Source organism: Panthera pardus, unplaced genomic scaffold (genome assembly GCF_024362965.1).
Source record: "Panthera pardus isolate Hobbes unplaced genomic scaffold, ASM2436296v1 HiC_scaffold_5, whole genome shotgun sequence".
In the NCBI taxonomy this organism is placed as follows: Eukaryota; Metazoa; Chordata; class Mammalia; order Carnivora; family Felidae; genus Panthera; species Panthera pardus.
The window spans coordinates 14,079,056-14,107,019 of NW_026526980.1; the positions used below are offsets into that span (position 1 = coordinate 14,079,056).

General features: G+C 48.1%; 1 protein-coding gene and 1 long non-coding RNA gene across 5 annotated transcripts in view; one reads left to right on the forward strand and one right to left on the reverse strand.

Moving 5' to 3' along the window:
- The window catches only part of LOC109255568 (uncharacterized), a 117,998-nt gene that overhangs the window by 18,727 nt on the left and 71,307 nt on the right, over nt 1–27,964 (reverse strand). Inside the window, exon 6 of the long non-coding RNA XR_002075298.2 lies at nt 5,102–5,326. This is a non-coding gene — a long non-coding RNA (uncharacterized LOC109255568). The remainder of the gene's footprint in view (nt 1–5,101; nt 5,327–27,964) is intronic.
- Nucleotides 1,112–27,794, forward strand: SCNN1G (sodium channel epithelial 1 subunit gamma). Of its 4 annotated transcripts, none has more exons than XM_019430394.2 (13): nt 1,112–1,246; nt 5,001–5,347; nt 7,104–7,413; nt 8,882–9,072; nt 10,050–10,153; nt 12,661–12,824; nt 20,842–20,940; nt 22,813–22,930; nt 23,687–23,765; nt 23,848–23,905; nt 24,097–24,158; nt 25,917–25,992; nt 26,290–27,794. In XM_019430394.2, exons 2-13 carry the CDS (start codon nt 5,031–5,033, stop codon nt 26,650–26,652), a joined length of 1,941 nt encoding a protein of 646 aa, XP_019285939.1. In that variant the 5' UTR covers nt 1,112–1,246; nt 5,001–5,030; the 3' UTR covers nt 26,653–27,794. The 4 variants fall into 4 exon arrangements, with proteins under 4 accessions (XP_019285939.1, XP_053750344.1, XP_053750343.1 ...); XM_053894368.1 differs by lacking the exon at nt 1,112–1,246 and adding an exon at nt 3,044–3,177; XM_053894369.1 differs by lacking the exons at nt 1,112–1,246; nt 20,842–20,940 and adding an exon at nt 3,043–3,177.

Here is a 27,964-nt window from a genome sequence, read left to right on the forward strand (position 1 = left end):
AAAAAATGAATGTAAAGTCTATAAAAAATAAAACAAAGTTAAGAAATTAAAGAACAGTGTGTATTTCATAATCCCATTTCATATATAATCTTATTATGTAATATTATATATACCAGTTTAGTTATTATTTGGCATATGTAATTTTTGTATTTTAAATATATTGCAACATATTTATGCATATATAACCATGCTTATTTAGCGGGGGGGGGGGGTGGCTCACAGATTAAGGAGAGACTTCCATTTCTTTTCAACATGTGAATTCTTTACAATGAGCATGTATTGTTAGAATAACAGTTGAGGTTTTTCTTAGGGGGTTAGAGGTTTTTTTTTAAGTGGCTCTCTAAAAATACTGAACCTATTTCCACTCACTTGGGCAAGTGGCCCTTGTACTCAACGTGTGGTTCTTAGACCAGCAAGAGAGGCATCACCTGGAAAGTTAGAAATGCAGATTCTCAAGTCCCACCCCACGCCTACTGAATCAGAGATCCACTTTCAAGTCTGAGAAGTTCCGCTGCAGAACAGACTGCTTTCTTTCTCTGGGCCTCTTTCTTCCCTACTCTAAGGGGCTGTAATCGAGGTGTCTCTATGATCCCTTCTGGTTGCAATTTTTCTAAGCTCATTTCTTACAGTTTTCTGCGTGAGTCACTATAAAAAGGCAAGTGAAGAGACCAAAGGATGCGAGGCCTGGTTGCAAAGCCTCAGGCAGGTGGGCACAGGCAGACGCAGGTGGGCACTGAAGCAGCTTCCTGATCCAGGTCAGGAGGAAGCCTTGGGCGAAATGCTGCCTGGGATTTCTCTTGGCGCAGGGGCGGAAGGGCGCCCAACTGGACCAGAGTGGAAGGTGTCGGGCAGTAACAAGGCGGCAGGAGGCGCTGTGAGGTGCTGGTAGAAGGTGCCGCACAGATCCAGGGGGAATGCAGGGTGCTGGCTGGCCTCCGGGAGGCGGCGGGCACTGTACCTCGCCACCGCAAGGCACCGTGCAGGACGCACCTGGGCGCAGAGCTGCCTCAGGGTGACAGGGGGCGCTGCGGCGTCGTGGCCGGCACATCCTGGGCCACCTGGGGAATACACCTGGGCAGGTGGGGGCGGCCCCGAGGGGGCGGGGTTCCAGGGGCGGGGCCCGGGTCTGGCGCACAAGAGCCGGAGGCCGCGGCAGCGGCGGGATGCTCGCGCTGTTACCGGCAGCACAACAGAGCGCGCACGGATCGCGCACACCCGAGCCCCAGACTCTTCGGAACCGAGAGAGGTGAGCCGAGCCGGGTCGGGTCGCACTAGCTTGGGGGTTTCAGGCACCGGAGCGGCCGCGGGGCCCGATGGCTTCTCGGACACCGTCCGCGCGGTCGGTGGCGGAGCTGGCTGGCATCAGCCCGGGGCTGCCTCCCGGTGGCTGGGATGCTGGGACACCTTCTCAGGCCAATCCGGGTCCAGCCAGCTCTCTGGCGTCTGCCCACGCCGTCGCCCGGGACGCAGAGCTGGGGTGACAGGCGTTTCTGGGCTATTCAGGGTCCGGGGCTCTGGGGGTCCCGGGCCGCGCCTCGCCTTGTCTCTCCGCCCAGCACCTGTTCAGGCCTTGGCGAGACTTGACCGCGATCGTTCCTTTTGCTCTCTGGAATGTTTTCTCTGGGGTGACCGTGGTTGCAGAAAGAAGCAAACACTTGAATCGGGTTGGTTGGATTCTCTCCGGCGGCGTCAGCAGACGTGACTTCTGCCACAGCACAGCGTGCGGTCGCTCTGTGCGGGGTGGGCAGGGGCTGCAGAGACGCCAGGGGGGAGCTCGAGTCCCACTCCCAGAGCCTGAGGCGTGGGGTCCCTTCCTGGGGTATGGGAGATAGGCAAGCCCCGGGGTGGTGGGGCGCAGTAGAGAATCATGAGCGGCCCTGGAATTTGAAAAACTCCTTTGAATTCTTGCCATCTGGGTGGCCTTGGGCAAGTTACCTAATCACTCTGCACCTCAGTTTCCCCCTCTGTGAAATGGGGACGGTACTAATACCTCATCTAATTATAGGGAGCATTAAATAAGGTAATATGTAAAAAGAGCTGAGTAGGATGGCAGGGAGTCCTAAGGGATCAATAAATGATAGCTGCGATTATTGCTGTTGCTGCTGTCGTTGTCATTATTATTACTGTTGGGGAGCAGCACAGCTAGTAGTTAAAGGCATGGACTCCTGAGTTCAAATCCCAGCTTGGCCACTTTGTCGTGTGACCTTGGACAAACTACTTAACCTCTTGGTGTCTCCATTTCATTTGCATAATGGGGGGAAATGAAGGTGCCTACCTCAGAAGCTTGTTGTGGAAATGAAATGAGTGAATACCTGTAAAGTACTTCAAAGAGTGAGTGCTCCGTGTCAGCCATTGATTCTTCCACAAAGGCATAGCATTTGATCAACCTGCCGGACCTTGCTCTGCTCTGAAGTTGTAACACTGTTTCAGTGCACATTTATATGTTTTGTGTTGAGCAGATGGGTTCCCTTCTCTCATCTGTGGTTTCACTGACATTGGGGGCTGATCCATTGGAGTCAAGGTCAGTCCTGGAGAAGAAGCTGGTGGGGCAGAGGGACCCCAGGGGTTGTCTTCAGCAAGAACAAGGAGAATTAGAGATAGGAGTATCCAGCATCTGCGATTCTGAACATTCGCAGAGGAGAAAACCTTCCCTGCGTGGCCATTTTGTTTGACAGGAAATTGAACCTGGATCCAGATTTTTAAAACAAACTCTTGCTAAGTTTTTTGCTTTTGAATGTGTGAGAGAGGAGTTGAGGATGGGAAATACTTTAAATGACAAAACAAAATAAATTACATTCCTCTTGCTAAGAGACCAACAGCATAATTTTGAGGGTTGAGAAGGTTTTCTCCATCCCAGTAAGGTCATATGTGTCTGTGGCAGGGTGGGGGTTGGAGGAAGGTGCCTGCCTCTGTACATCTCACTTGCCCCCCCCACCCCCAGCCCTCTTATTTTCTTTACATCATAAACCTGTAACCCACGAGCATCATAAACTTGAAAGCCTCCCAGCTTTGCCCCAGCTTCCAATTTTGGACAATATCCCATGGGGTCAGGGTGGACAAAAAGTAACTCCTGAAGTGCAGAATCCTGCCTGAAGAACTCGATGGGACAAACTAAAGCCCAGACACAGGCCCTCTGGGGGCATGGGGACCACCTTGCATATCCTACTCCATATTAAGGTATTCCCTACTCTGCCTCTGTCACCAATGGCAGGTGTAGAAGGCATAGAGTTTCCTGGGGTGTGTAGGTGGCTCAGTCGGTTAGAAGTCCAACTCTTGATTTCATCTCAGGTCATGATCTCACGGTTTGTGGGATTGAGCCCTGAGTCGGGCTCTGAGCTGACTGCGCAGCCCAGCCTGCTTGTGATTCTCCCTCTCTCTGTCTTGTGCTCTCTCTCACACTCTGTCTCTCTGTCTCTCAAAATAAGTAAATAAACTTAAAAAAAAAAAAAAAGAGGGACGAATTTCCATATACCTTCCCTCCCCCTTTACCAATGCTCACAACTGTTGGGAGGTGGTGACACTGACTATCTAGAGTTTGGAAATTAAACAGCACAGGATCCTGGGGCACCTGGGTGGCTCAGTCGGCTAAGCATTTGACTTCAGATCAAGTCAAGATCTTGTGGTTTGTTAGTTCAAGCCCCGCGGCTGGCTCGGTGCGGACAGTTCAGAGTCTGGAGCCTGCTTCGGATTCTGTGTCTCCCTCTCTCTGCCCCTCCCCCACTTATTCTCTCTCTCTCTCTCAAAAATAAATAAACATTAAAAAATAAAAATAAATAAATAGCACAGGATCCCTTCTCTTTCCTTCTTCTTTGGGGAGGAGACAGTACCCAGCACAATACCAGGCCCCTCAAAAGCCTATACCATGGTGGTGAAGGCTGCAAGGTTCTAATCCAGTCCTTTCACTGAGTAGCTGTGTGGTCTTGCACAAATGACCCCACCTGTCTGGGCTCATTCTCCTCCTCTATAACATGAAGGTAACAGTAGTGGTTGTTGAAACACAAAATGAAATCTATGTGGATTATATGTATATAGAGAGACTTTATATATTTATGAGACTGATGAAACTTTATATAACCATGAGGTGTTATGTATATAATGTATAGAATACACAGTACACATATATTAGTTCATTTCTAAAAAGAATGTTATTCCATGTTGTGAAGTTTCTGTAAGTGAAATGCATCATGTACACTGATGAATGTGATAGTTTGTTTTCCAACACTTTCCCCCAAACAAAGCTGTTATCTCGTCACAGTGATACTTTAGTATCAAGGAAATAGGGCATTGTACCTGGCAAATATTAAGTGGCCAATAGTTGTGGGCTATTGTTTCTAAGGTTCTCTAGAAACACCAAATGCTTGACTGTAAAGAGAAGAAGTTAAACAGAAACGAAACAGAAACCCCACTTGCAGGGAAAGCGGAGGGGAAAAGCCTGGAAAACACGGCTAGGAGTGGACCGAACAGGATCCAAGTTGGCTGCCGAGAAATTCTCTTGACAGATTGCATCTGTCAGAAAATGTTGGTGGGGTACTTGCTCAGTGCCAGATACTGAGCTAGGCACCAGGGGTAGGTGAGATAGGAATGCTGCCCTCCAGGGGGCCAGGTGGGAGGAAGCGATAAGGTGCAGGGGGCCATATTCTAGATAGGGCAGAGCGTGATAAGAGAGGTGCAGAGGCTGAGGTGTGGAGGGCTCCTGCTCCAGGCACCCAGGGGAAAGGTCCTTCCAACCAGTAATTCATGGGTTAAACCCCACCCAGCCCCCACACGGCTGGGCCTGGGGGCTGCACAAGGAGGAAACAGCCCTGTTGCAGCTGCAGTGGCCAAAAACCCAAATATCCTGGAAAGGGGGCCGGGGTCCCAGAATGCAGGCTGTCCAGCCCACAGAGGGAAAAAGGAAGACGGCCTCTGAGGGCGTGTGGGCTGGTGTTTCCCCAGAGTCTGCCCTGTCCCTGGAGGCTAGGGAGTGTGAGGTCACCCACTTTTCTTCTCTGCCCCTCCAGCTTGCCTGGCCCTCAAGTCCCATTCTCATCATGGCTCCTGGAGAGAAGATCAAAGCCAAAATCAAGAAGAATCTGCCTGTGACGGGGCCCCAGGCGCCTACCATAAAAGAGCTGATGCGGTGGTACTGCCTCAACACCAACACCCACGGCTGCCGCCGCATCGTGGTGTCCCGCGGCCGCCTGCGGCGCCTGCTCTGGGTTCTCTTCACGCTGACGGCCGTGGCCCTTATTTTCTGGCAATGTGCCCTCCTCATCTCCTCCTTCTACACCGTCTCCGTCTCCATCAAGGTCCACTTCCAGAAGCTGGATTTTCCTGCCGTCACCATCTGCAACATCAACCCTTACAAGTAAGCGGCAGGAGCAAGGATATGGAGTGGGGGCCGGGCCCCCCTCGGAGGCCAGAGCCCCACTCAAAGATGACACGTGCCAGCCCACAGGGAGGCTTTTTAGAAATCTGAATTTGCTGCCAACATTGGTAAACTCCCTCCCCCAGGTTCTAAATCTGTCCCAAGTTGTCAATCTATCAGCTGCTTCTGAGGCTGGACTAGCTCAAGCTGTGCAGGAGTGGGAGTCTGCAAGGGTCAGTTTCACTGGGGGGTGGGGACTGGAATGTGCTAGCACAGCCTCCCACCCCAGGCACGTGCGCACGCACACACGCACAGGTATGTATGTATAGACACACACAGCCTAGCTTAGCCATTTCCCCCTGAGCCCTCTAAACTCACACCCTCACTGTCCCCGAAACATGAGCTGGAGGCTGACTCAGAAGTGACACCCAAGTGACTTCCGGAAGCATCTCAGCTGCCCCAACCCTCATTTGAGTGAATCCAGCCCCACTAATTGAGATCACTGGGCTCTGGGCAGGATCAGCCATTGGTACTGCCCTATTGTCTGCCACAGGGCCTGTTCTAAATGGGTCACTGGAGCTGTGCTCAGGATTATTGAAAACTGATCTGTGAGGCAGGTCAGAATCTGGCAGAATTTGTCTGAGCAGGTGTGGACATGGGGAGAAGGGAGGAGCAAGGGAGGAAGAGTGTCAAAGGAAACTAACTGGTCAAAATCAAAATCAGGTCTAAGCCTCATTCTCCACCTGAGTCTTTTTGTCCCTCCCTCCCTTTCTTCCATTTATCACTTGCACCATAATCATTTACTCAGTGTCTACAAGTTGGCATGCACTGTACTCGAGTCTGGGGCAAAGAACTGAACAACCCAACACAGTCTCGGTCCTAGGGGAGTTGAGTTGTAGTGCAGGAGTGAAATATTAGCAAATATAATTATGCTAATAAAATTAATAGTGACTGTTTACACACACATACGATAAACTCATTGAATCTTTCCAGTGATCTCATTTTACAGATGAGAAAACTGAGACACAAAAAGGCTAGGTGACTTATCCAAGTCCCATATCCAGAGCCAGGATGGGGAACTGGACCCCAGGTAGTTTGACTCTGGAGTTTACACGCTCAATCATGATGCTGTGTCGTCTATGCAGGGAGCAAGGGGCAGAGAGAGCAGAGAGGGGAGCAGTTGGGAGGGAGGCCAGGACTACTTGGTATTATGGAGATTTGAAGATGGCGCTGTGCTTCATGCGGTCAATTCCTGTATCATTCTTGTTCCTGGGGGTTATTGAGGTGACAGTGTTACCTTTTCTGTCCCAGGACTGATTGGAGAAGAGTCAGTGTGCAGGGGCAAGTGTGCTAGGTGGAGACAGAGCCGGTCCCCTGGACCCAATTCCAGTTAGCAGTTACTGTCCTCACTGTAATTGTCCTCACCGTGGCTGGTTTATGGGAGGCACCTGACAGTCACCACTCCAGAAATGCTGGTCGGGGCAAACTTACCAACACACCCCAAGAGCAAGCAGATGGTAGTGGCATAAACGAAGCCATGAGAAGTCACACAAGGGTCACACGGGAGCCTGTCATCACTTTTCAAGCCAAGAGTCACTTTGGATGGGGCAAATCATAAAAGGCCTCCTTGGCCAAGGAAGTGGGGGAGAAGTGGGCCCAAGGCCGACACACACTGATGGGAAACAGAGGGAAGAGGTACCAGCACTCTGTCAGTGGAGCTCCCCTCTCCCTGACTCCTCCTTCCCCCCCTTGGCAGGTACAGTGCAGTGCGGGACCTTCTAGCCGACTTGGAACAGGAGACTAGAACGGCCTTGAAGAACCTGTACGGCTTTCCAGAGAATAAGTCTCGAAAACGCCGAGAGGCAGAGTCTTGGACCTCGGCTTGGGAGGGCACACAGCCCAAATTCCTCAAACTGGTGCCACTGCTGGCTTTCAGTCAGGATGAGACCAGCAAGGCCAGGGACTTCCTCACAGGGCGGAAGCGGAAAGTCAGTGGGAGCATCATTCACAAGGCATCAGATGTCATGCATGTCCACGAGTCCAAGGAGGTGGTGGGATTCCAACTGGTGAGATGCATGTCCTCACAGCTGGGGGCCATGGGATGGGCTAGAGATGGTGGGTCCAGGAAGGTTTCTCCTTTGCCATCGTCCCTATGGTCCTGCTCAAAGAAATACACCCAGTTAAGGGTGAAAATCCTGCAAGCAACTAAAACTGATTCAGGTAATATTAAGCAGAAAAAAAAAAAAAAGTCTTAGAAAGGGATCAGAAGATCATGGAGGCCTGTCAAAGGACAGAAATTAGGGAAGGTCCAGGGATCTAGGTGGCAAGAAATGGTGAAAGGTCATTTCAGGTATGGCTGCTGGATTCAATAAGCTTTCACTATTTTCAGGCTTTTTGTTAATCCATCCATAAAGACGGATTCAGATCCCATCTTGCGACTCTCTGATTGGCCAAGTTTGAGTAGGGTCACCTAACAGAGAGGGTGAGGTGTCATGATGGACAGTCTCATCAGACTGTATCCAACAAGGGGAAAGACGTTCCACAAAAGCAAAATTAGGGTACAGATACCAGAAGGAAGAAGATAGGTAATAAACAACAGAAACACCCAATGTTCCCTGCAGTACTTGCCTTTGTGAGGTGCTGTGGCCTGACTTTTCCTCTCTCCTTCTCAGTCCCATTTAAGGGGCTCTAAGGAAGCAGCCAGTCACCAAAATCGAATTCCATTAGTGTCCTGGGCAAAGGCAATCAATTACGCTACCTCGCCATGCCCCAGGCATCTCTCTAGGATGAGACCTCTCTTCTGTACCTTATACTTGGCTTGCCAGTTGTGAGACCTTGGAGCACCAGTTACAAATCCTGGATAAATGGCCCTATCCCTTAATCATCAAGACTTTTCAAAGTCTTCCTGGGTCTTTTCACGAGATACTCTCTCGGCTATCCTTGATAGCAAAATCAATCCTTCAATGCCTGTCCTTTTGAGAGAGATTCCAAACCCAGTGTGATGAGAACATCTGGAACATACTACAGTCTCCCTCTAAGGCTCTAATTATTACATACTTTAAATGCTGGTCATCCCAGCTAAGGATGGCATTTTAGTTAACATTTGGTAGGTGAAATAATGGAGATGTCATGCCTTGCCCAAGATCCCGCAGAAATATCATGTTGAAGTCTGGGTGAGGATCCAGATTTCTAGAATGCTGATCCAGTAGGAAATGGCTAGAGGTGGGTAGGAAGTCAATAGCAATAATCAACCAAAGCCTGGATATCTGGAGACCCTACAGAAGCCGGTTTTTCTTCTCACCTGGTAAGCAGTCACAGGGAGCCATGACAAGTGGGATTCTGTGTCCTTCTTTCAGACCCTTCAGGTCCCTGAGGCTGATCCTCTCTCAGCCCTTGGAAGTAAGAGGAAGCCCATCCTTGCTTCAGGTGTCCCTCCTGTTCTGGTCTAGAGTCCTAGGTCCTCATCCTTAACGTCCTTCCCAAGGCCAGTGGTAGTGCCAGTGGCTTCAGCCTACTGTCTCCTCTTATTCACAGTGTTCAAATGACACGTCCAAATGTGCTGTCTACACCTTCAGCTCAGGGGTCAATGCCATCCAGGAGTGGTATAAGCTGCACTACATGAACATCATGGCACAGGTCCCTCTGGAGAAGAAAATCAACATGAGCTACTCTGCTGAGGAGCTGCTGGTTACCTGCTTCTTTGATGGCATGTCCTGCGATGCCAGGTCAGGAGAGGAGGCTGCCCTCTTAGCTCTGAGGACTGGTGGCTCTGAGCTCCGAGTCCCTTGCTTGCACCTGCAGCTCAGCTGTGGGGCTTGGGAGTGAAAGATGCTCTTCTCGCTGACCCTGCCCTTTAGAAAACAGCTTACATGGGATCTAGGCTCTGAAGTCACTGAGGAAGATAGAGATGGCATAGAGTCAAAGTCTCTTTGAACTCATTAAGTTACTCATAAAAACAGAGGGGTTGATGGTATATGTATAACCTTGCATGCTACCATCATGCACACCAACAATTGAGAACCACTGATCAAGCACAGAGGAAGAAACAAAGGAAAGAGAGGTAGGAAAGAAAAAGAAAGGTCTATGTATAGATGGGTGAGCTCTCAAACTTTTCTGCCTTTAAGATAACACTCAGATCCCTGGTGATGACTGAGCAGCGATGGGACATTCTAGAGTGTTCCTGCCTATCTGAAAGCCTTACTTCATTCTTTTTAAACACTAAGCCTTTCTATATGTTAGTAGATACATTGATCTTTATGAAACTGAGTGATTGGAATCATATCTGCCTAAGCATTAGGTTCTAAAGTCAGTGTAAGGATACACGTGATGTGGTTCCTTCTCCTGGGATCATTTCCTGGTGTTGGAATGGAAAAATGTCAAGTGTTGGCTGAGAAATTCATGAGTAGAGGAATTTGGGGCAGACATAGGGCACAACGAGAGTCACACTGGGATGGAGACAGAGCTGGGAGGATTAAGATGGGGGAACAAAGCAGAGAGTAGTCCTACATTAACGTGTGGCAGCCAGGGTGAGGGGCTTTGCTTGTGGTTTATTAGACAGAAAGTGGAGAAAGTAAGTCATGTCTATTATCTGTTGTCCACAAAAGAAAGTTGGCCCTGTAAGCCCTTCCCATCCAGCCTTTAGCTCAGATGCATGAGGGGAGCTCCCACCAAAGCTCTTTCTGACCCGTGTTCTTCCTTATAGAAACTTCACGCTTTTCCACCATCCAATGTATGGGAATTGCTACACGTTCAACAACAGAGAAAATGAGACTATCCTCAGCACCTCTATGGGGGGCAGTGAATACGGTAAGGAAATCCGCACTGACAGTGAGCATCCTGGCAGGAGGGCAGTTGGAGTGCCCGAGCCTTCCAGAAATGTGGGATCTTTCCACCTGGCCAGAAACCAGGGACATCACTTCCCCTTTGGCTGTGCTGTTTCTATCAAGCATCCATGTTGGCTCCTTCTTTTTTTGGTGTCTGTTTTCCTTTTTGATGTTTCCTCTTTACTTTTGAGAGAGCAACAGTGACGTCACTGGGGTTTCTCCTCCTGGCAAACCACTCTGGCTCAAGCCTGCAGCTAGGGAATGAGTAATGTGGGGCAGGCAGACTTCAGATGGACTTAAACCCAGATGTGCCAAACAGGAGATCAGGGAGGCAAACATACCTTTATCTTGGTTAAGATAACACATTCTCCAGCCAAAACCCACAGCTCTGCCACTGACTGTGTGACCCTGTCCAAGTTATTGCACTTCATCTACACAGTGGAAATCATGATAATGTCTCTGCTTTGGGGTTATTGAGAGGACTTCATATATGTAAAGGGTTTAGAGTAAGTCCTGGCACATGCTGTATTAGTCTGCTCGGGCTGCTTAACAAAATATCACGGACTGAGTAGCCTAAATAACGGACGTTTATTTAGTTTCCCTTCTGGAGGCTAGGAACCCAGGGTCAAGATGCTGTGAACTTGGTTTCTGGTGGGATCTCTCTCCCTGGCTTGCAGACGGCTGCCTTCCTGCTGTGTCCTCACCTGACCTTTTCTCTGTGGCAGAGAGAGAGAAAAGGAGAGAGAGAGAGAGAGGGAGGTCTGGTATCTCCTCCTCTTGTAAGGACACCAGCCTTATGGGATTGGGGCCCTCCTTATGACCTCATTTAACCTTTATTAGCTCTCTAAAGGCCCTGTCTCCATTACTGTCACATTATGGGGTAGGATTTCAACATACGGATTAGAAGGGGAATACAATTCAGCCTTTAACACACATGAAACACCCAATAAATGCTGGTTGTGTGTTATCATTACTACTATTGGTACCATTACTACTCCCACCACCACCAATAGAACTGTTATGACCTCTGGTACTATTACCACTGCTCTTACTACAGTGACTTTTGTAGTGAAGGCAGGAAACAGATGGGCCTGGCAAAGTCCTAAGCAAACTGAACATGAGTTGATATACAAATACGCTCCCACAAGGAAAGGCAGGAGAACCCCATATGGACTCCCAGCCTTTGCTACTGTATAGTCTGTACTCTTACCAAGTCTGCAAGAAATAATAATCCAGGGCACGTACTTCAGTGGACAAAAGTAGTCTGGGACCTGGGAGCAAAGAGCTGCAGAGTCCAGGCTCTGCTGCGCATGTGCTGTGTGACCTTGAGCAAATCCTTGCCTGCCCTGGGCTTCCATTCCTTTATTTACAAATGGAAGAAGTCAGAATGAACTCTCCAAGTTTTCTTCTGTCAATCCATACAGGCCACGAGCTCATTTGCTCTTTCACCAAACATTTATTGAGTGCCTGCTGTATGCCACGTTCTCTTCCACATGTCAGAGACACTAGGGTGAACAGATGCCCTCTCTGCTTCCAGGGAGCTTGAATGATAGTGGGGGGAGACAGACAATACATGAATGAACAAGCGCATGGACATTATCTGATTATAAATCCTAATGAGGACTATGAGGAAAATAAAGCAGTGAAGGGTAAGGGGGTGCTGGAGTCAGGATGGGGGTTTTATTTCAAATAAGGGGCCAGAAAGGCATCCATGGGAAGAGTTAGTTAGGGGTGAGAAGATCCTTACCATATTAAGGTCCACAGAAGAGCATTCGGGGCGCTATCAAGTACAAAAACCCTGCGAAGGAAATGAATTTGATGTGCTCTAGAAACAGAAAGAAGCTTTCTGTTTCTTACTCGGAGCTTCTTGAGAGAGCAGAGAGGGGGCTGAGGAGGGAAACACAGGCAGGGCTGCATCATCATAAACATGACAGCCACAGTCAAGTTTACAGATTTTATTCTATGGCATTTCCTGTGTATCCAGTGAGATGCCACTGAAGGGTTTCGGGCAAGGGAGTGATCGGATTTACAATTTTAAAAGATCCCTCTGGCTGCTGGGTACAGGATTGCCTGCCGGGGTAGGAGGTGAAGTATGGAGAGGAGTTAGGCCAGGGATCAGACACCATTAGTGCTTTTCTCTAAGGGCTTAAGCAGCCACAGCACTGCATGTCCATTTGGGTGCTCTGCCAAACCCCTCATCTCAAAGGACCATGTCGAGATGCATGTTTTTGGACCCAGGAGTAGTTCCTTTATTGCTCAGCAGAACTGCGGCAGTGACACTGTTTTTGGGGGACACGGCAGTGAGCAAGTCAGGCACCACCACCCCTACCTCTCTTCTCCACGAAGCTTCCAGTCTAGCCCTGTACACCTTTCACTTTGTTGGAAATACCTACATTTTGGTTTTGAGACTCCCAAAGCAGCGGGAGAGGTAGGCTACCACCAGGTAATGTTGAACTAGCCTTTGACCACAGCAGCCTCTTCTCCTCTCAGGGCTGCAGGTGATCTTGTACATCAATGAAGAGGAGTACAATCCCTTCCTGGTGTCCTCCACTGGGGCTAAGGTGATTGTGCATCGGCAGGATGAATACCCCTTCATTGAGGACATAGGAACAGAGATCGAGACGGCAATGGCCACCTCCATAGGCATGCATCTGGTAAGAGAACATTCTGATTTCTATGGGGGAGTTGAGGAGAACAGACTTCTTTTTTTTCCCCAAAGAAAACCAATAAGGTGCGGCTTGTGGAACAGCATGTCGGTTTCAAAAGAAAGCAAAGTCTTGATTTTCTAACAGTTCCTGCAAAGATCATTCCAGTAGTTAATACTATAGGCTATCTTTGTATCTTCTTTTTTTTTTTAATTTTTTTTTTAACGTTTATTTATTTTTGAGACAGAGAGAGACAGAGCATGAACGGGGGAGGGTCAGAGAGAGGGAGACACAGAATCTGAAACAGGCTCCAGGCTCTGAGCTGTCAGCACAGAGCCCGACGCGGGGCTCAAACTCACAGACCACGAGATCATGACCTGAGCCGAAGTCGGCTGCCCAACCGACTGAGCCACCCAGGCGCCCCTATCTTTGTATCTTCTATATTGATGAAAAAGGACACAGGATGCCATTTTCGGAAAGAGTTGAAGGAACCTTCCTTATTGCAAAAACAGACACTAGCATTTGTTTACAAGAACTGTGTTGGAAGCAAAGCATCAGACACTAACTATGTTTGTCACTAATATAAATAGAGCAGATCAACACCTTTCTTTCTGGGCCACTTAAAGGTCTATGAGGCATGTAAACCACTCCTTAAGGACTAATGGGAAGTCACTGGGCCATCAAAGCTCTATTTAGCCAATATTTAGCCATCAATTTCACTTTATTTACCAAGAACCCCCTTCTTCCTCAAGTCTTTGACACTCTCTGACCTCACTGGCTGCCAAGAACACTGATACCTGTCAACAGAAACATATCTGGGCTGCAGACTCCAATGCCCAAGTCAACCATGCCCAATGGGAGCAGAAGGGCAAGGCAAGGAGTGTGTGCCAATGCCTGCAGCCACTCCACTACTTATGCAGTTTTCTTGTTTGCCGGGCTGGGGTCTTGTTATGCCAGTAAGCTCTCCACCTTTGTCTCCATTCCTCGTAAACCTGTCCTCCAGAGCAGTGGTTTCCAAACCTGACTGATCAACAGACTCAGATCCACTGATTCAGAATCTCTGGGAGACGAGCCCAAGATCTGTGTGTTTACCAAACTCCAGTGATTATTCCAAGAGGCAGCAAACTCAGGAACCTCAGCTTTAGAAAGTTGAGTAGTTCAACATGAGAGGAGAAGTGAAGTGTGTCTTCCTAAGCGAGAGTGAAGCTAGAATGACAAAAGCTTTAGCACAGCCATAAATGATGGCTTTGTCCTGGGTTATAAAGTGACATAGTGAGCACTGGGGCTTGTATATCCATCCATTACTTGTCCATTCAGCAGGCTATTTTCTGCACGCCATTATGTGCTGGACACAGGGACCACATCAGAGTGGAAGACATGGTCGCTATCCTGTTAGAGCTTAGAGTCCAGCAGAGAGGACCAATAACAGACAAAAAATTGGAAAAGTGATTAACTGTAATCATCAGTACTAACAAGGAGAAATGCAGGATGCATGAGAACATATCAGGGAGATGGCTGACCTAAAGCTTTTTTTTAATGAGGGAAATGGGGAGTTCCAGGGGTGATTTCTTGAGAAAGCAATATTTAAGCTGAGACAGCTGAGATTATGAACTGGCATGGTGATATTCCAGATGAAATCTGTGGCTTCAGTGCCCTATCAAAGGGACAATCCTGGGGGAAAAAAAACAAAGAACAAAAAACCATCAGGATGGTTTCCTGGAACCTGAGTGCTCTCGGGAGCCATGTTTAGGGGCTTTGTTCCAATGTGAGAAGTTTGTTTCAACATGAGAAGTGTTGAGTACCAACTCAGACTGTGTGAATACTGATTGTCTCTCCCCTACCCCCCAAATAATCTTGAGCACAATCTATGACACTGTGGCTTGAAAACACTTTAGGGTATCCCTTAAGGGTCTGGGTTATTGATTCCTCTATTTACTGGGATTGCAAAACCCCCTCATCAGAATAGTCGACATTTTCATCTAATATTTCCCATGCTTATCTGCATCCTGAATAAGGACTTGGTATTTGCAGTACATCCTATCCATTAACACATGTTTATTAACTATCCTTTTGCCCCCTTCTTCCCTTCTGCCCCTCACAGTGTCTGCAGACTTGGAGGAGAGGATTGAGAGCTTGAAAAAGTACAAGAACTAAGGAATTCTGCCCTCTGATTTTCTTTACATATATAGTAACATATAAAAATATATATATATTCTTTTTTAAGTTTATTTATGTATTTTGAGAGAAAGAGAGCACAAGCAGGGGAGGGGTAGAGAGAGAGGGAGGGAGAGAGAATCCCAAGTGGGCTCCACACTGTCAGCGCAGAGCCTGATAAGAGGCTTGAACTCACAAACCATACAGGGCTTGAACTCATAAACCATGACCTGAGCTGAAATCAAGAGTTGGACGCTTAACCAACTGAGCCACCAGGCACCCCTGCCCTCTGATTTTCTTCTCTGAGCTTAGAAATACCCACCACCTTGTTAAACAAATGTTTTCTTTAACAATGGTGGGTAAACAAAGACATGGGTGGGTTTTCTGCTATACCTAATTTGAGATGTATAAAATCAAAGCCACAGAGCAAGGTCAGTCAGCTCTCTTGCTGATTTATGAGCATTTGGAACAACAAAAAGTGATCTTAGGGATTATTAAGAGGTCAGCAGGGGGTCACTAAGAATAAGTCCAAACAAACTAGACTTCCTTCCTTTCATATTTGTTTGTTTATTTTGTTGGATAGGCATGTTAAGCTGGTAGACTCAGTCAGTTGGTTAGGCAGTTGGTTAAAAATTTTTCCTCCATTCATTGAAGGGCTGTGTGTCCAAAGCACTGGAAACTCAGAAGTGAATACAACAGAGTATCTACCTTCAAAATATCTTACCTTTAAGACAACACAGCTCTGCAATACAGTTCCCAGCTCCGTAGGAACAGAGACATTCTCTGTCTTGTTACCAGACCCAGTTCTTAGAACATAGATACTCAGTAAATAATGTTGGGTAGAGGGGCACCTGCGTGGCTCAGGCAGTTAAGCGTCCGACTTTGGCTCAGGTCGTGATCTCATGGTTCATGGGTTCAAGCTCCACATCGGGCTCTATGTTGAGAGCTCAGAGCCTGGAGCCTGCTTCGGATTCTGTGTCTCCCTCTCTGTCTGCCCCTCCCCTGCTCACTCTCTCTCTCTCTCCCTCTCCCAAAAGTAAATAAATATTTAAAAAATTAAAAAAAATGTTGGGTGGATAGATGTATGTATGTATGGGTGTACAGATGAATGGGAGCCCAGACAGCAGCTGTCAGTTAAAGCTTCCTAGCTGATGGATTCTTGAAGGACAAATGTCAGGGAAATAGTTTCTGGAAGGGCTAGCCCAAACAAAAGGCAAAGCAATTGCAAAGGGATCACAGGAAGGATTTTAAGCTGAGTAGTGAAACTCTTTGAGAAGTCTCTTTGGCTAAAGTGTAATCGAGATGAAGTAATCAAGATACCGGAAGCAGCACATTTACAATAATTCCAGAAAGAAATGATGAGGACCTTAGCTGAAGCAATGGCTGTGGGGATGAGCATAAGTGAATAGATTTGAGATACTACAGCATGGAAGCAACAGGGCTTGACAACCAAGGTCAGTGAAGAAAGGACAGGGGAAAGTTAGGTTGATATTTAGGTTTTGGCTTAGGCAGTGGGGTGGTTGGAGGTGCCAGGCTCAGAATTAGGGAATACAAGAGGGATAAGCTTGTGGGGAAGATGACCACTTCGGTTTGGGATATACCCAAGTTGCTGTGCCTCTGGGAAATCAAGGTGAAAATGTCCATAGATGCTATGAGCCTGGAGCTCAGGAGAAAAACTGAGGTGAGGGGTGGGGTGGGCATCTAGCATAATTCCATCCTGGGAAATAAATGCCATCACCAAGACCTAACAAAATGTAAATGTTTAAGGGCTGAGCAGAACAAAACTGGAGAAATAGAGGCAGAGAATGAGGAACAGAAGCCAGAAAGAACTGGCGTCAGATAAATCAAAGAAGAGAGTTTCAAGGAACGTGTGAGCCAAAGCACCAAATACAGTTGAGAGGTCAATCAAGATAAAGGGCAAAAGGTGCTTTCTGGGTTTGGCAACCAAGAGATCACGGGCATTCTTTGCCAGAGCAGTTTTCAGCGGAAGGAGTGGAACAGAAACCAGAGCACAATGAGCTGGATCATGAATGGGAGATGAGGAAGTGGGCAAGGGTAGACAACTCACCCGGGTGATGTGGAGCCAGGTCCTGGAGAGAGGGGAGACTTCACTGTCATTGCAAACCCTACTGTGCATTTTTATCTTAAAACACATGCACACTTCTTTTCACAAGCATATGTGTAACAGGGATTAAGTGCCAGGCTTTGCTAGGAGCCTGGGTGGCTCAGTCAGGTAAGAGTCTGACTCTTGATTTCAGCTCAGGTCATGATCTCACGATTTGTGACTTTAAGCCCTGCGTCAGACTCTGGGCTGACATTTTGGAGGCTGTTTGGGATTCTCAATCTCTCCCTCTCTCTCTGCCCCTACCCCCACTTTGCACTTTGGTTGCATAATCTCCATGTCTCAGTTACCTCATCTGTGAAATGGGGATGATAATAATACTGTTACTTTATAGGCTGGTGAGAATTCAGCAAGTTGATTCATGTGAAACACTTGAAACAGTGCTTCATATGTAGGAAGTGCTCTAAAAATGTCAGCTATTACTGTACTTTTTTTTTTTTTTTTAAGAAAAGAGATATGAAGTGAAGGGAAAATAAGTTTGGAGCAAAAAGAGAAGTTAGAAAGTTTTTTCTTGTCTTTAGTGACACTTTCCTCCTTTATGAGATGTTGATCTCTTCCATCTATATAGAAAGAGTAGTAGTTATTTGCCACTTGTGTTGGAAATATCTTTCCTGGTTTGTGCTTGCCTTTTAGTTTTCTTTATCTACTGTTTCATGTGCAAACACATCAAATGTTTAGATATTCAAAATCTTTGTTTTCTTCTTTAGTCATTATGTTTATTGAGGATTTTCCCTCCCTGAGATCAAATACTGAGTTACCTTCTAGTTATTTTATTATTTCATTTGATACTTTAACCCACTAGAATGTTTTTTCTGCAGGATGTAAAGTAGAGATAGAATTCACTGCTTCCTCCAAAGAGATAACAGTAGTCCTAACTTCATATATTGAGTAATTATTTTTTCTCAATTGATTAAAAGTATAAACTTTGCCGTACACAAATAAATTTTAGAATATATTACAGTGTAAAAACAGAACAAAAGCAAAAAGAAAGTTAAACCACCCTTAATTCCATCTAGGGTATCATACTGCCACCTGGGCTATTCTGCGGCACAGTTCATACCTTTAAAGAGGTGAGCTGAGGACTCCTCTGAAGATGCCCGCCTCCCCCAGGCTTCTATGAAGGAAGCAGATAAGATCTGGTTTGATAAAAATGGGCCCTGTTGCCCACACATATACTCACATACACTTAATCACGCCTACATATACCCATGCATGCACGCAATATACACATCTCAACCTGTATATATGTATGTACTGACACGTGTGCCTACTCACACTTGTATACACAAAGCTTGCATTCATATACATATCTACCCATTCTCATTTTTGTGTCTCTAGAGGTTAGGGACAGATCAGTTCTGAAAAGCTGATGGTGGAGGGGAGAGAGAAAGGGAGGGAGGGAGAGGGAGGGAGAGCAAGAGAGCAAGAGAGCAAAAGAGTGAGCACTGGAGTGCTGGCCCCATCTGCCCTACCTCCCCACTCCCCCACCCCCCTGTTGCTTTAGGAAGCAATCTAAATAACCCAGGGGCTCTGAGTTCAATAAGCATCATTACAGAGTACAAGGACTTTGAGGACTCAAAAGCATGAAAATTCAAAAGATAATTTCTCTCAATCAGCTTTCTGGAAGTGACCCATGGGCTGGTCCTCAAAGTAAAAGGAGCCCCATCCACTCTTATTATTTTTTTTATTTTTTTAATGTTTATTTACTTTTGAGAGAGAGAAAGAGCATAAGTGGTGGGGGGGGGGGGGGTGGGGAGGGAGACACAGAATCTGAAGCAGGCTCCAGTCTCCGTGCTGACCTGTCAGCACAGAGCCCGGCTCGAACTCAGGAGTGGTGAGATCATGACCTGATACCATGTCAGATGCTCAACCAACTGAGCCACCCAGGTGCCCTTTTACTTATTTTTTTTGATTTTTTTTTTAATGTGAGCCCCAGCCACTTTTGTCAGCTGCTCATAGCTTACTCAAGTAGACAGATCCTGTCACCTAGATGCCCGGGTCTTGTACTCAACCCCCCCAACTCCCCAGGCAGGTAGAGCCTATAGCTGCCACGCTGGGCTCTGTGGACAGCTCAGCATGACCCAGGGGCTTGAAGAAACATCTGCCCAGGAAGCCTGCTACTTCCAGAAGCTCAGGGGGTTGGCATGGAGTTAAGCTGCCCTCAAGGGAAGCCACTGTCAGCATCTCTGTACCCCAGGGCCCAGCCAGCCCTGGCATGTTCTAGAGGCTCTGGATCTGTTAGCCACCCAGCTATTTGGAGGAATGAAGTACGTCTGTTTATTCTGTACTGACACGGAAAGAGGCCCACACTTTATCATTAGTGAGAAGGGGAGATTGCTGGGCAAAGGGAATGTGTGAGTGCATGTCTGCCTGTCCGCCTGTCTGTATATCTCAGATTAGCTCTGCTCCTCTCCTAGGGAAGAGAGGAGACCAGCCTGTTACTTTCCCCTTTGCTTCTGTTGTTTAAATGTTTTAAAATGCGTACTGTTAATTGCCCTTGAGGTACCTGTAGCTAATTGAGGGAGAGTAATGGTCAGCAAGCAGATGGATTACAATACAAACAAAGAGATGACAGCCACTTGTGATGTCTGTGTTTTCTACCTGTGTCAAACTTCTTGATTCTTCCCTCCTCCACCCCCCCAGTTATCTTTCTGTCTGGCCACTCTTAAAAGAAAAAAGATTTCTTTTACCCTCTCACAAATCTGCCATCCATTTCCCCTTTTCTCCCACTCCCAGAAAACAAACAGACAGACAAGGAACCTGGCTATAAGCTGGTCACAATTTATATTTAATTATCATTCCCCCTTGGGAGAGACATTATCCTTTTTTTGTTTTTTAATTGGCTTGTCTGGATTGTTTATTGGCAGTGACAAATATTAAGCTGGAGCCAAACTTAGTACACCACAAGAAAACATAATTTAATAAGGTATTTGAGCTGTGAGTTACAATTCTCTTACCTCCTTGGACCATGGTATCATTCTACTCTCTTGGGCATTCCTTGGCCCTCTCTAAGAAACTCAATTTTTTAAAGTCAACTTCTGGGACCAGAAGACAAGAGGGTAGGAAATGGGTCTTTCACTGGGAGGAGAATCCCATGTAGCACACGGTCACTGCTTGTCTTTTTTTTTTTTTTTTTTTTTTTGCCCTGCTCCTCCTGCCCACTCCCTGGATTCTCCATTGACTTACTACCATTTTGAAAACCAAATCCAGATTTCCCAGCATGGCATAGGAGGCTGCCATGATTTGGCCTTGGCCTTTCTCTGGTTTCACCTTTCTTGTGCTACATTCCAGCCACCCTGGCCCTGTCCCCCCTCAGCCTTTGCTGCTTCTTCTGCTTTAACCCCGTCTCCCACTTCGTAGCAAATCCAGCTCTTTCTTGCCATTCCTTGTTGAGCCAACAGGTCCCTTTCTCAAAGACATCTTCCCCAATCACTCCTGGAAACACTGTACCCTTCCTCCCCAAGCCCTCCAATCTCCCTTCCCAGTTTCACTGATCACTAGCCACAATTATCCAAAGTTATCTTATGCATTTATTCCTTTTGACCATCTATCTACCCCACTAGGAAGTAAGCTCCATAAGAGCAGGGAGTGTGTCTACTTTTATCATTGTTGAGCCCCCAGTGCCTAGAAAAGCACCAGGCACCTAGTGGGTGCTTAATAAATATTTACTAAATGAATGACTACATGCACGCTCAGCCTGTCTGGGTCCTGGGGCAGGGTAGGGCTGAATGTGTGCTGTTGTGATTACAGACGGAGTCCTTCAAGCTGAGTGAACCCTACAGCCAGTGCACAGAGGACGGGAGTGACGTGCCGATCAGTAATATCTACAATGCTGCATACTCCCTCCAGGTACGGGCAGGAGAGGCCACTCAGCCCCGGGCTGTGGCCTGGACATAGGAGACAGTTATATATAACCGGGTGTGTCTCAGACCAGGAACTGTAGTGATAATTCCTGGGGTTCATCCAAAGATCTCAAGAACAAACGATGCCAGCTGGTTCTAGTCCTCTTCAATCCATCTGTAACCAGAGCTGAATTGATTGCTTGAGGTTTGCCTGGAACACAATGTACAGATGAGACAGGCCTGCTTCCTAAATAGGTCTTGGCAAGTGAGGGGCAGGAGTGAAACAGCCTGGGAGAGGCACTGGCTGAGGGGTCAGGAGCCTAGCCTATGGGCCCACTCATGCCCTTCACTCGCTGATGCCCTTGGACAAGTGATGCCATCCTCAGCAATCACAAGGGGAGGTTGGATTGGATCAGGGGCTCCTAAATGGCAGCCCCCAGGCCCCTTCCAGGCTGCACACCTAATTTTTCCAGCCTGGATGGTGTTTAGAAGCCAGGGAATTTCATAAGAAAACCCAGATTTCCAGCTTCTCTTGAAAAACAAGATCTGGCCACTTTGGGCCATATTCCCGAAATGTAAACAGTGGGTGAAGTGGCCCCGTTAAAGAAGGCATGTGTTTTCATTCCCCATAGTCCCCACCAGCCTCTAGTGTATTACTCGTATCAGCAGCTCCCATGAGCATTTGAGTTTTCAACCCTCTAGTACGATCATCTGTTCTGCCTTCTTACATTCTGGAAGTCTGTAGTTTCTCTCCTACTGGGATGCTCAGAGTTCATGAAAATCAATCCAGTAGAATAAAAAGGCCAGGTGCTCCTGAGCACCGGGTCCTCTAGCTTACATCAGACCTGAGCTTAGAGGTGGTAAGGACGCTAAGTGGAAAGAGACTATTAGTTGGAGAATGTCTGCTTATAGTAGAAATGCAGTCAAACTGAATGTAAGACAGGGAAAGGAAAGGAAAGGAAAGGAAAGGAAAGGAAAGGAAAGGAAAGGAAAGGAAAGGAAAGGAAAGGAAAGAAATTAAAGGAAAGGAAAGGAAAGGAAAGAAATTAAAGGAAAGGAAAGGAAAGGAAAGAAATGAAAGGAAAGAAATGAAAGGAAAGGAAAGGAAAGAAATTAAAGGAAAGGAAAGGAAAGAAATTAAAGGAAAGGAAAGGAAAGGAAAGGAAAAGAAAGGAAAGGAAAGTTAAGTTCAGCTCAGCTCATTGGAAAGACGCTCCTGGATAATATTTAGTGAGAGGCTACCATGTGCAAACACTTTACATATATCCATCCATTCATTTCCTGCTCACAACAACCTCGTGAAGTAGGTATTGTTTTACTTATCTCAACAGTGAGGAAACCAGAACATCAGAGAAGTTAAGGAACTTCCCTTACACAAGCAAGCATGCCTTATACACACAGCTGGGATGTGGCAAATGTGGGATTTGAGCTGGAGTAGCCTGCCTTCGGAGCCTTTGCCATGAGCTTTTATGCTATAAACTTTATGGATATTGTGGTAGCTTCCGATCCCCAAAGACCCTCAAACATGGAAGGACGGGACCCGAAAACAGAAAAGTTGGGGACTGTGTTTCTCTGTTTCTCGGCATCCATTTCAATGTCCCCCACTCATGCGATTGGAAAGGGTCCATCCCCAGCCGCAGCCCCAGCTCACCCCGTTCACCCCATCTCAGTTCACCTGAATTCTCAATAACTGCTCTACCCTGGTCCCTTTGGAGTCAGGCCAGCCCTGGCCCAGTCTGCTGTGCCACGAGGGGCACATTAATGCCGTCTGCCAAGGCTGTGGGAAGCTGACCCTCTGGATGAGGGATGCCTAGGGAGGGAGCTCTCTGGCATCCATGTGCAAGGAGATTAAAGAGAATCCCTGGGTTTCATTTTTCAGATCTGCCTTCACTCATGCTTCCAGACAAAGATGGTGGAGAAATGTGGGTGCGCCCAGTATAGCCAGCCGCTACCTCCAGCAGCCAACTACTGCAACTACCAGCAGCACCCCAACTGGAGTAAGTGAGACCCGCCCCTGGGGGGTGGAGTCAGCCCAGCCCCACCACCAGCCTGTGCTTTGGCCTTTTGCGGGAAGGAGCCATCGGCAGAGAGATGTTAGGCAAAAGTTTTACTCCTGTCCCCAAGCCTGGCTTGAATTCGACTTTCCAGTTAGGACCAAATGCTGCACCCCAACCTGTGCTAAGATGTTGGCCACCTCTATCAACTCCAGGAGACGGGAACTATTGGTGGTACCTTTTCACAGAACAGATAACTGAGGCTCGGTATGGTTAAGCAACTTCTCCAAGGTCACACAGCCAGGGGGTAATGGAGCTAGACTCAAAGCAAGGGCTGCTGACCCCCCCAACATATGCCCTTAACCTCCACAGTATTCTGTCTCTCAATATGACAAAGCAGCATTTGTTTCTAGAAAACCAGTGTTTGTAGAAAATGGGAGCAGAGGGGCACCTGGGTGGCTCTGTCGGTTAAGCGTCCGACTTCGGCTTAGGTTCATGGGTTCGAGACTCAAGTCAGGGTCTGTGCTGACAGCTCAGAGCCTGGAGCCTGCTTCGGATTCTATGTCTCTCTCTCTCTCTGCCCCTCCCCTGCTCACATTCTATCTCTCTTTCTCTCTCAAAAATAAATAAACATTAAAAGAAATTTTAGAAAATGGGAGCAGAGATCATGAAAAGGGGTCTCAGGGAGGCACCACTGGTGACTCCCAGGAAGGGCGCTATGGCCCCACAGCTCACACTGCCCTCTGCCCTGTCCCCCAGTGTATTGCTACTACCAGCTGCACCAGGCCTTTGTCCGGGAAGAGCTGGGCTGCCAGTCTGTATGCCGGGAAGCCTGCAGGTGAGTGGGCTGGAAGGATGGAGCCCGCGGGGCTGGGCCAGGCCAGGCCAGCCATACTCACTCCGTACCCTTCTCCCCTTAGCTTTAAGGAGTGGACACTGACCACCAGTCTGGCACAGTGGCCATCCGAGGTTTCTGAGGTAAGTTAATCTTCTCCATCTTTCCCCTCACGTTCTCATCCTGGAGCCCAATGTCCTGCCTGTGTCCTCTGGCCTCAGGAGAGATCCACAGGGAAGGCCAGGTTGGGGGGCTGAGGCCAAGAGGGGAGGCATACGGGCTGGCCCTGGCCTCTCCAGGCCTCCCCAGGTCACTCCTTATTTCTCCATCACAGAAATGGTTGCTGCCCGTTCTCACTTGGGACCAAGGCCAGCAAATAAAGAAAAAACTCAACAAGTAAGCAGACCCCACCCTGTTTCCTCTGCCTGCGCTGGCCCTGGGCCTCAGCCTCCTTACTTGCTTCCTCACTGCCAAACCCTCTCTTTTTCATTCACTCATTCCTTTATTGAACAAATATTGATCAAGCTCATGTCAGGAGCCAGATCCCACTCTAGGCCCGGGGCTCTCAAATGTTTTGGCTGTGACCCACATTATGAAAATGTGTTTTCCATTGTGGCCCATTGAAGAGATAAATGAGATAAAAGTCTCATGTAACAGCACTTGCTACTGGTGTACAAAGCATTCGGGCTGATTTGCAGACTGTGCAAACTGGTATAGCCAAACCAACTGTTTACATCCATTTACATCCATTTCAACAATCATGACGCCATTCTCAGTGATTAGTGCCCATATTAGTTGACAAAGACTTTGAATATCTCTGGGGCTGCAATCTGATATTTCCTATTCTGTTTCCCTTTGTCAAAGGGTTTTGGTCATGGCCTAGGAAATTTATTTCATGGCTTCCTGATGTATCTTGACCTGCTTGGAAAAATACTCCTCTGAAAATACTCCATGCAGCTTCTAAATCCTGCTTAAATTTTCCACATCAACATTTACTTCCAAGAGAGCTTTAGCAAAAATCAGCTGGGCCAGAGTTCAGGGACCTCAGGGGATGGAGATGAAGGTGGGAGAGGATGGGGGAATTACCATGTGACCTCACCTCTTTCTGGGCCCTTCCCATCTCCACAGTGGAGGTTAGTTGAGCCTCCAACATTTATTGCATATCCACTAGGTACCAGGTGCTGTATGTGGTGCTGGGGGTATCATGACGACCGAGCAGACATGATCTCCGTCCCCAAGGTGCTGACAGTCTAGTCATAAAGGTCAACTTTGACCAAGTAATTGCAAACTCTGAAAGCAAGCATTGCAAGCCAGTGACCCCTAGACCAAATATAGCCCCATGAAAGCAACCCATTACTTCCAGCTTTCCTTGAAAGATCAGAAGTTCCAGAAACAGCAAACCTCCATGCTTGTGTAGAACTAAAGAGTTGAGTCATAGCTGCCCCTTTGGAATAAGCGTGGACACACTTGCCATAGTCCCATCAGGAGGCAATTTTGTGCAGCAGCTAACAGCATGAACTTTGAAGCCAGATTTCTCTAGTTCTGAATACTGGATCTGCCCATTTGTGAGTGGTGTGGTCTTGGGCAAGTTAGTTAACCAATCCGTGTCTTAGTTTCCACATCTGTAAAATGGGGATAATTAAAACATAACGACATAGGGTTGTCGCGAGCATTCAACAAGTTAATTCATATAAGGCACTTGGAACGGTGCTTGGCAACACAGGAAGTGTCCAATAAACGCTGGCTGTTATTATGGTTGTTATCATTATTACTTTATGCCCAGCCTACCTCGCTCATTTGTATTACTTGCATGTCTCCTATACATATTTGAGATTGCAATCAAACAATCGCAATATCAGGGCTTGATGAAGAACAGGGTGCTATGGGAGTATACAGCTGGGTGGACTGACTCAGGCTGGTTGGGAAATGGTTTTTGAGTGAATGAAGGGCCTAAGCAACCAGGCCCAGGCTGGAGATGTGCTCTAGGGTGCAGAAGGAGCCCCAGGAACCAGGTTCTAAGATTCCTCTGGAGCTCAGAGCCTGGGCCATGCTGGAGTCTGGGAAGGAGGGAGACAGCTATACTGAAGGGCTGGCCATCTGGTAGATGCAAAGGCACATGACTCACCTGGGCCCTGCCTGTTGGAATTTCTCCAGGACGGACTTGGCCAAACTCTTGATATTCTACAAAGACCTGAACCAGAGATCCATCATGGAGAGCCCTGCCAACAGTGTGAGTGGCTTCTTTCTGGGACCTGCCTGGGGTCTGCAAATGTGCCCATCTGCCTTGTCTCAGGGAGCAGAGTTAGATGCTAGGGATACAGCCGGAGCTGGCAGGGTCACCACAGGCCAGCCAGGACTTGGATCAGATAAGGCAGAGGAAGAGGGGACAGGAAGCCTGCCCACTTCTTCCTCCAAATCCATTCAGGGCCAGGACTTGCCAGGGGCTCCCTTGGGAACCGGGGTCCCTGCATGAGGCCAACTTGGGTGGAGGGGCCCTCTTAATGGTGTGGCTTGACCTCCCTCGCAGATCGAGATGCTTCTGTCCAACTTCGGTGGCCAGTTGGGCCTGTGGATGAGCTGCTCCGTCGTCTGTGTCATTGAGATCATTGAGGTCTTCTTTATTGACTCTTTCTCCATCATTGCCCGCCGCCAGTGGCATAAAGCTAAGGAATGGTGGGCCCGGAGGCACGCTCCCCCTGGCCCTCAGGGCCAGGACAACCTGGGCCTCGATATAGACGATGATCTGCCCACGTTCACCTCCGCATTGCGCCTGCCTCCAGCCCCAGGCACCGAGGTGCCCGGCACACCGCCTCCCAGATACAATACACTGCGTTTGGAGAGGGCCTTCTCTGACCAGCTCACAGACACCCAGATGCCGGCGGAGTCCTGAGGCGGGGAGGGGAAGAGAGATGTAGCTAGGAGCCCAGCCACGGTCTGAGAACTCAGACCGTGTCTCCTGCACACGGAGGGGACCCTTGGCACCCCCTCTGGCTAGGCTTTTCAGAGACATTGACTAAAAATCTGCTTTGAACAACAACATGGGGCCTGGGTGTGTGCAGGAGACCCCTTGGGCCCTGCCCGGCAACCCTCAGCCATCCAGGGTGAGAAAGATCCGGCAGCCCAAACCCCTTCCACATCTGCTACGGAGAGAGATGAGGGCCAAGGAGATGGTGCCCGCCCGGACGAAAGCCAGAAGTGAAGGCTGACAGCACTTTCACCAGGTCTTGAGAGAGAAAGACTCCTCCGAAGCCCCAAGTCCAGGGTTTCACCCACTCCCCCAGCCTGGGCTGGGGCCCAAGGACGTGCCCTTAGGTATCAAGGCCAGACAACCACTGCCTAGTGCCAAAGACAGGAGGAAGCACCAGCCCTGGAGCTGGTGCTGTTTGTGAATAAACTGTTCTTAGTTGTTGACATTGGGGCAAGGTCTTCTCTGTGCCCTCAGGCAGGGGGGCTGGCCCAAGGTCCTTGGAGTGTGTAGTGGGGAGGGTGCAACAGGGGTGGGGAGGTCTGGGGATGTGACAGGAGGCAGCGGTGGGGCCATGTTCTGGGGAGCCAAGCCAGTGCCCTGGGCCCCTTACCCAAGCACAGAAAGGCTCGTTCAAGGGCCTTGCTGGATGGACACCCCTGTCCAGTGGTGGCCCAAGGTATAAAGGATCATCTGGTAACTCACCTCAGCATCTCTCCCTCCCAGACAGGCCCCCCTCCCCCAAGCAAGGCCTGCTCCTCCCCAGCAAGCCAACCACAGCAGACAACCGCTCACACCTTCCAACGTGGTAATACCTAACACGGATTAAGCACACAGTAGGTATTCAATGTTAGCTCAGCAACAGTGTGCTGGGTGCTGTTCTAAGCACTTAGAGATGGGGCAACTATAACCCGCAGGCCAAATCCTGTGTGTGCTCATGACCTAGGAATGTTTTTTTTTATTTCACTTTTAAGTGGTTAAAAATATCAGAAGACTGTTTTGTGACTCATGAAAATGATAGAAGATCCCATTTTCCGTGTCCATAAATAAAGTTTTATTGGAACACAGCCACACCCTGCATTTGCATATTGTCTGTGCCAGCCGCTAGCGGAGTTGAGTCGTTGCAATAGAGACCCTAGGTTCACAAAGTGTAAAATATTTATCCTCTGGCCCTTCACAGAGAAAAATCTGTCAATCCCTGGATTAGCAAATTAAGGAGGTCCTATTATCCCATTGT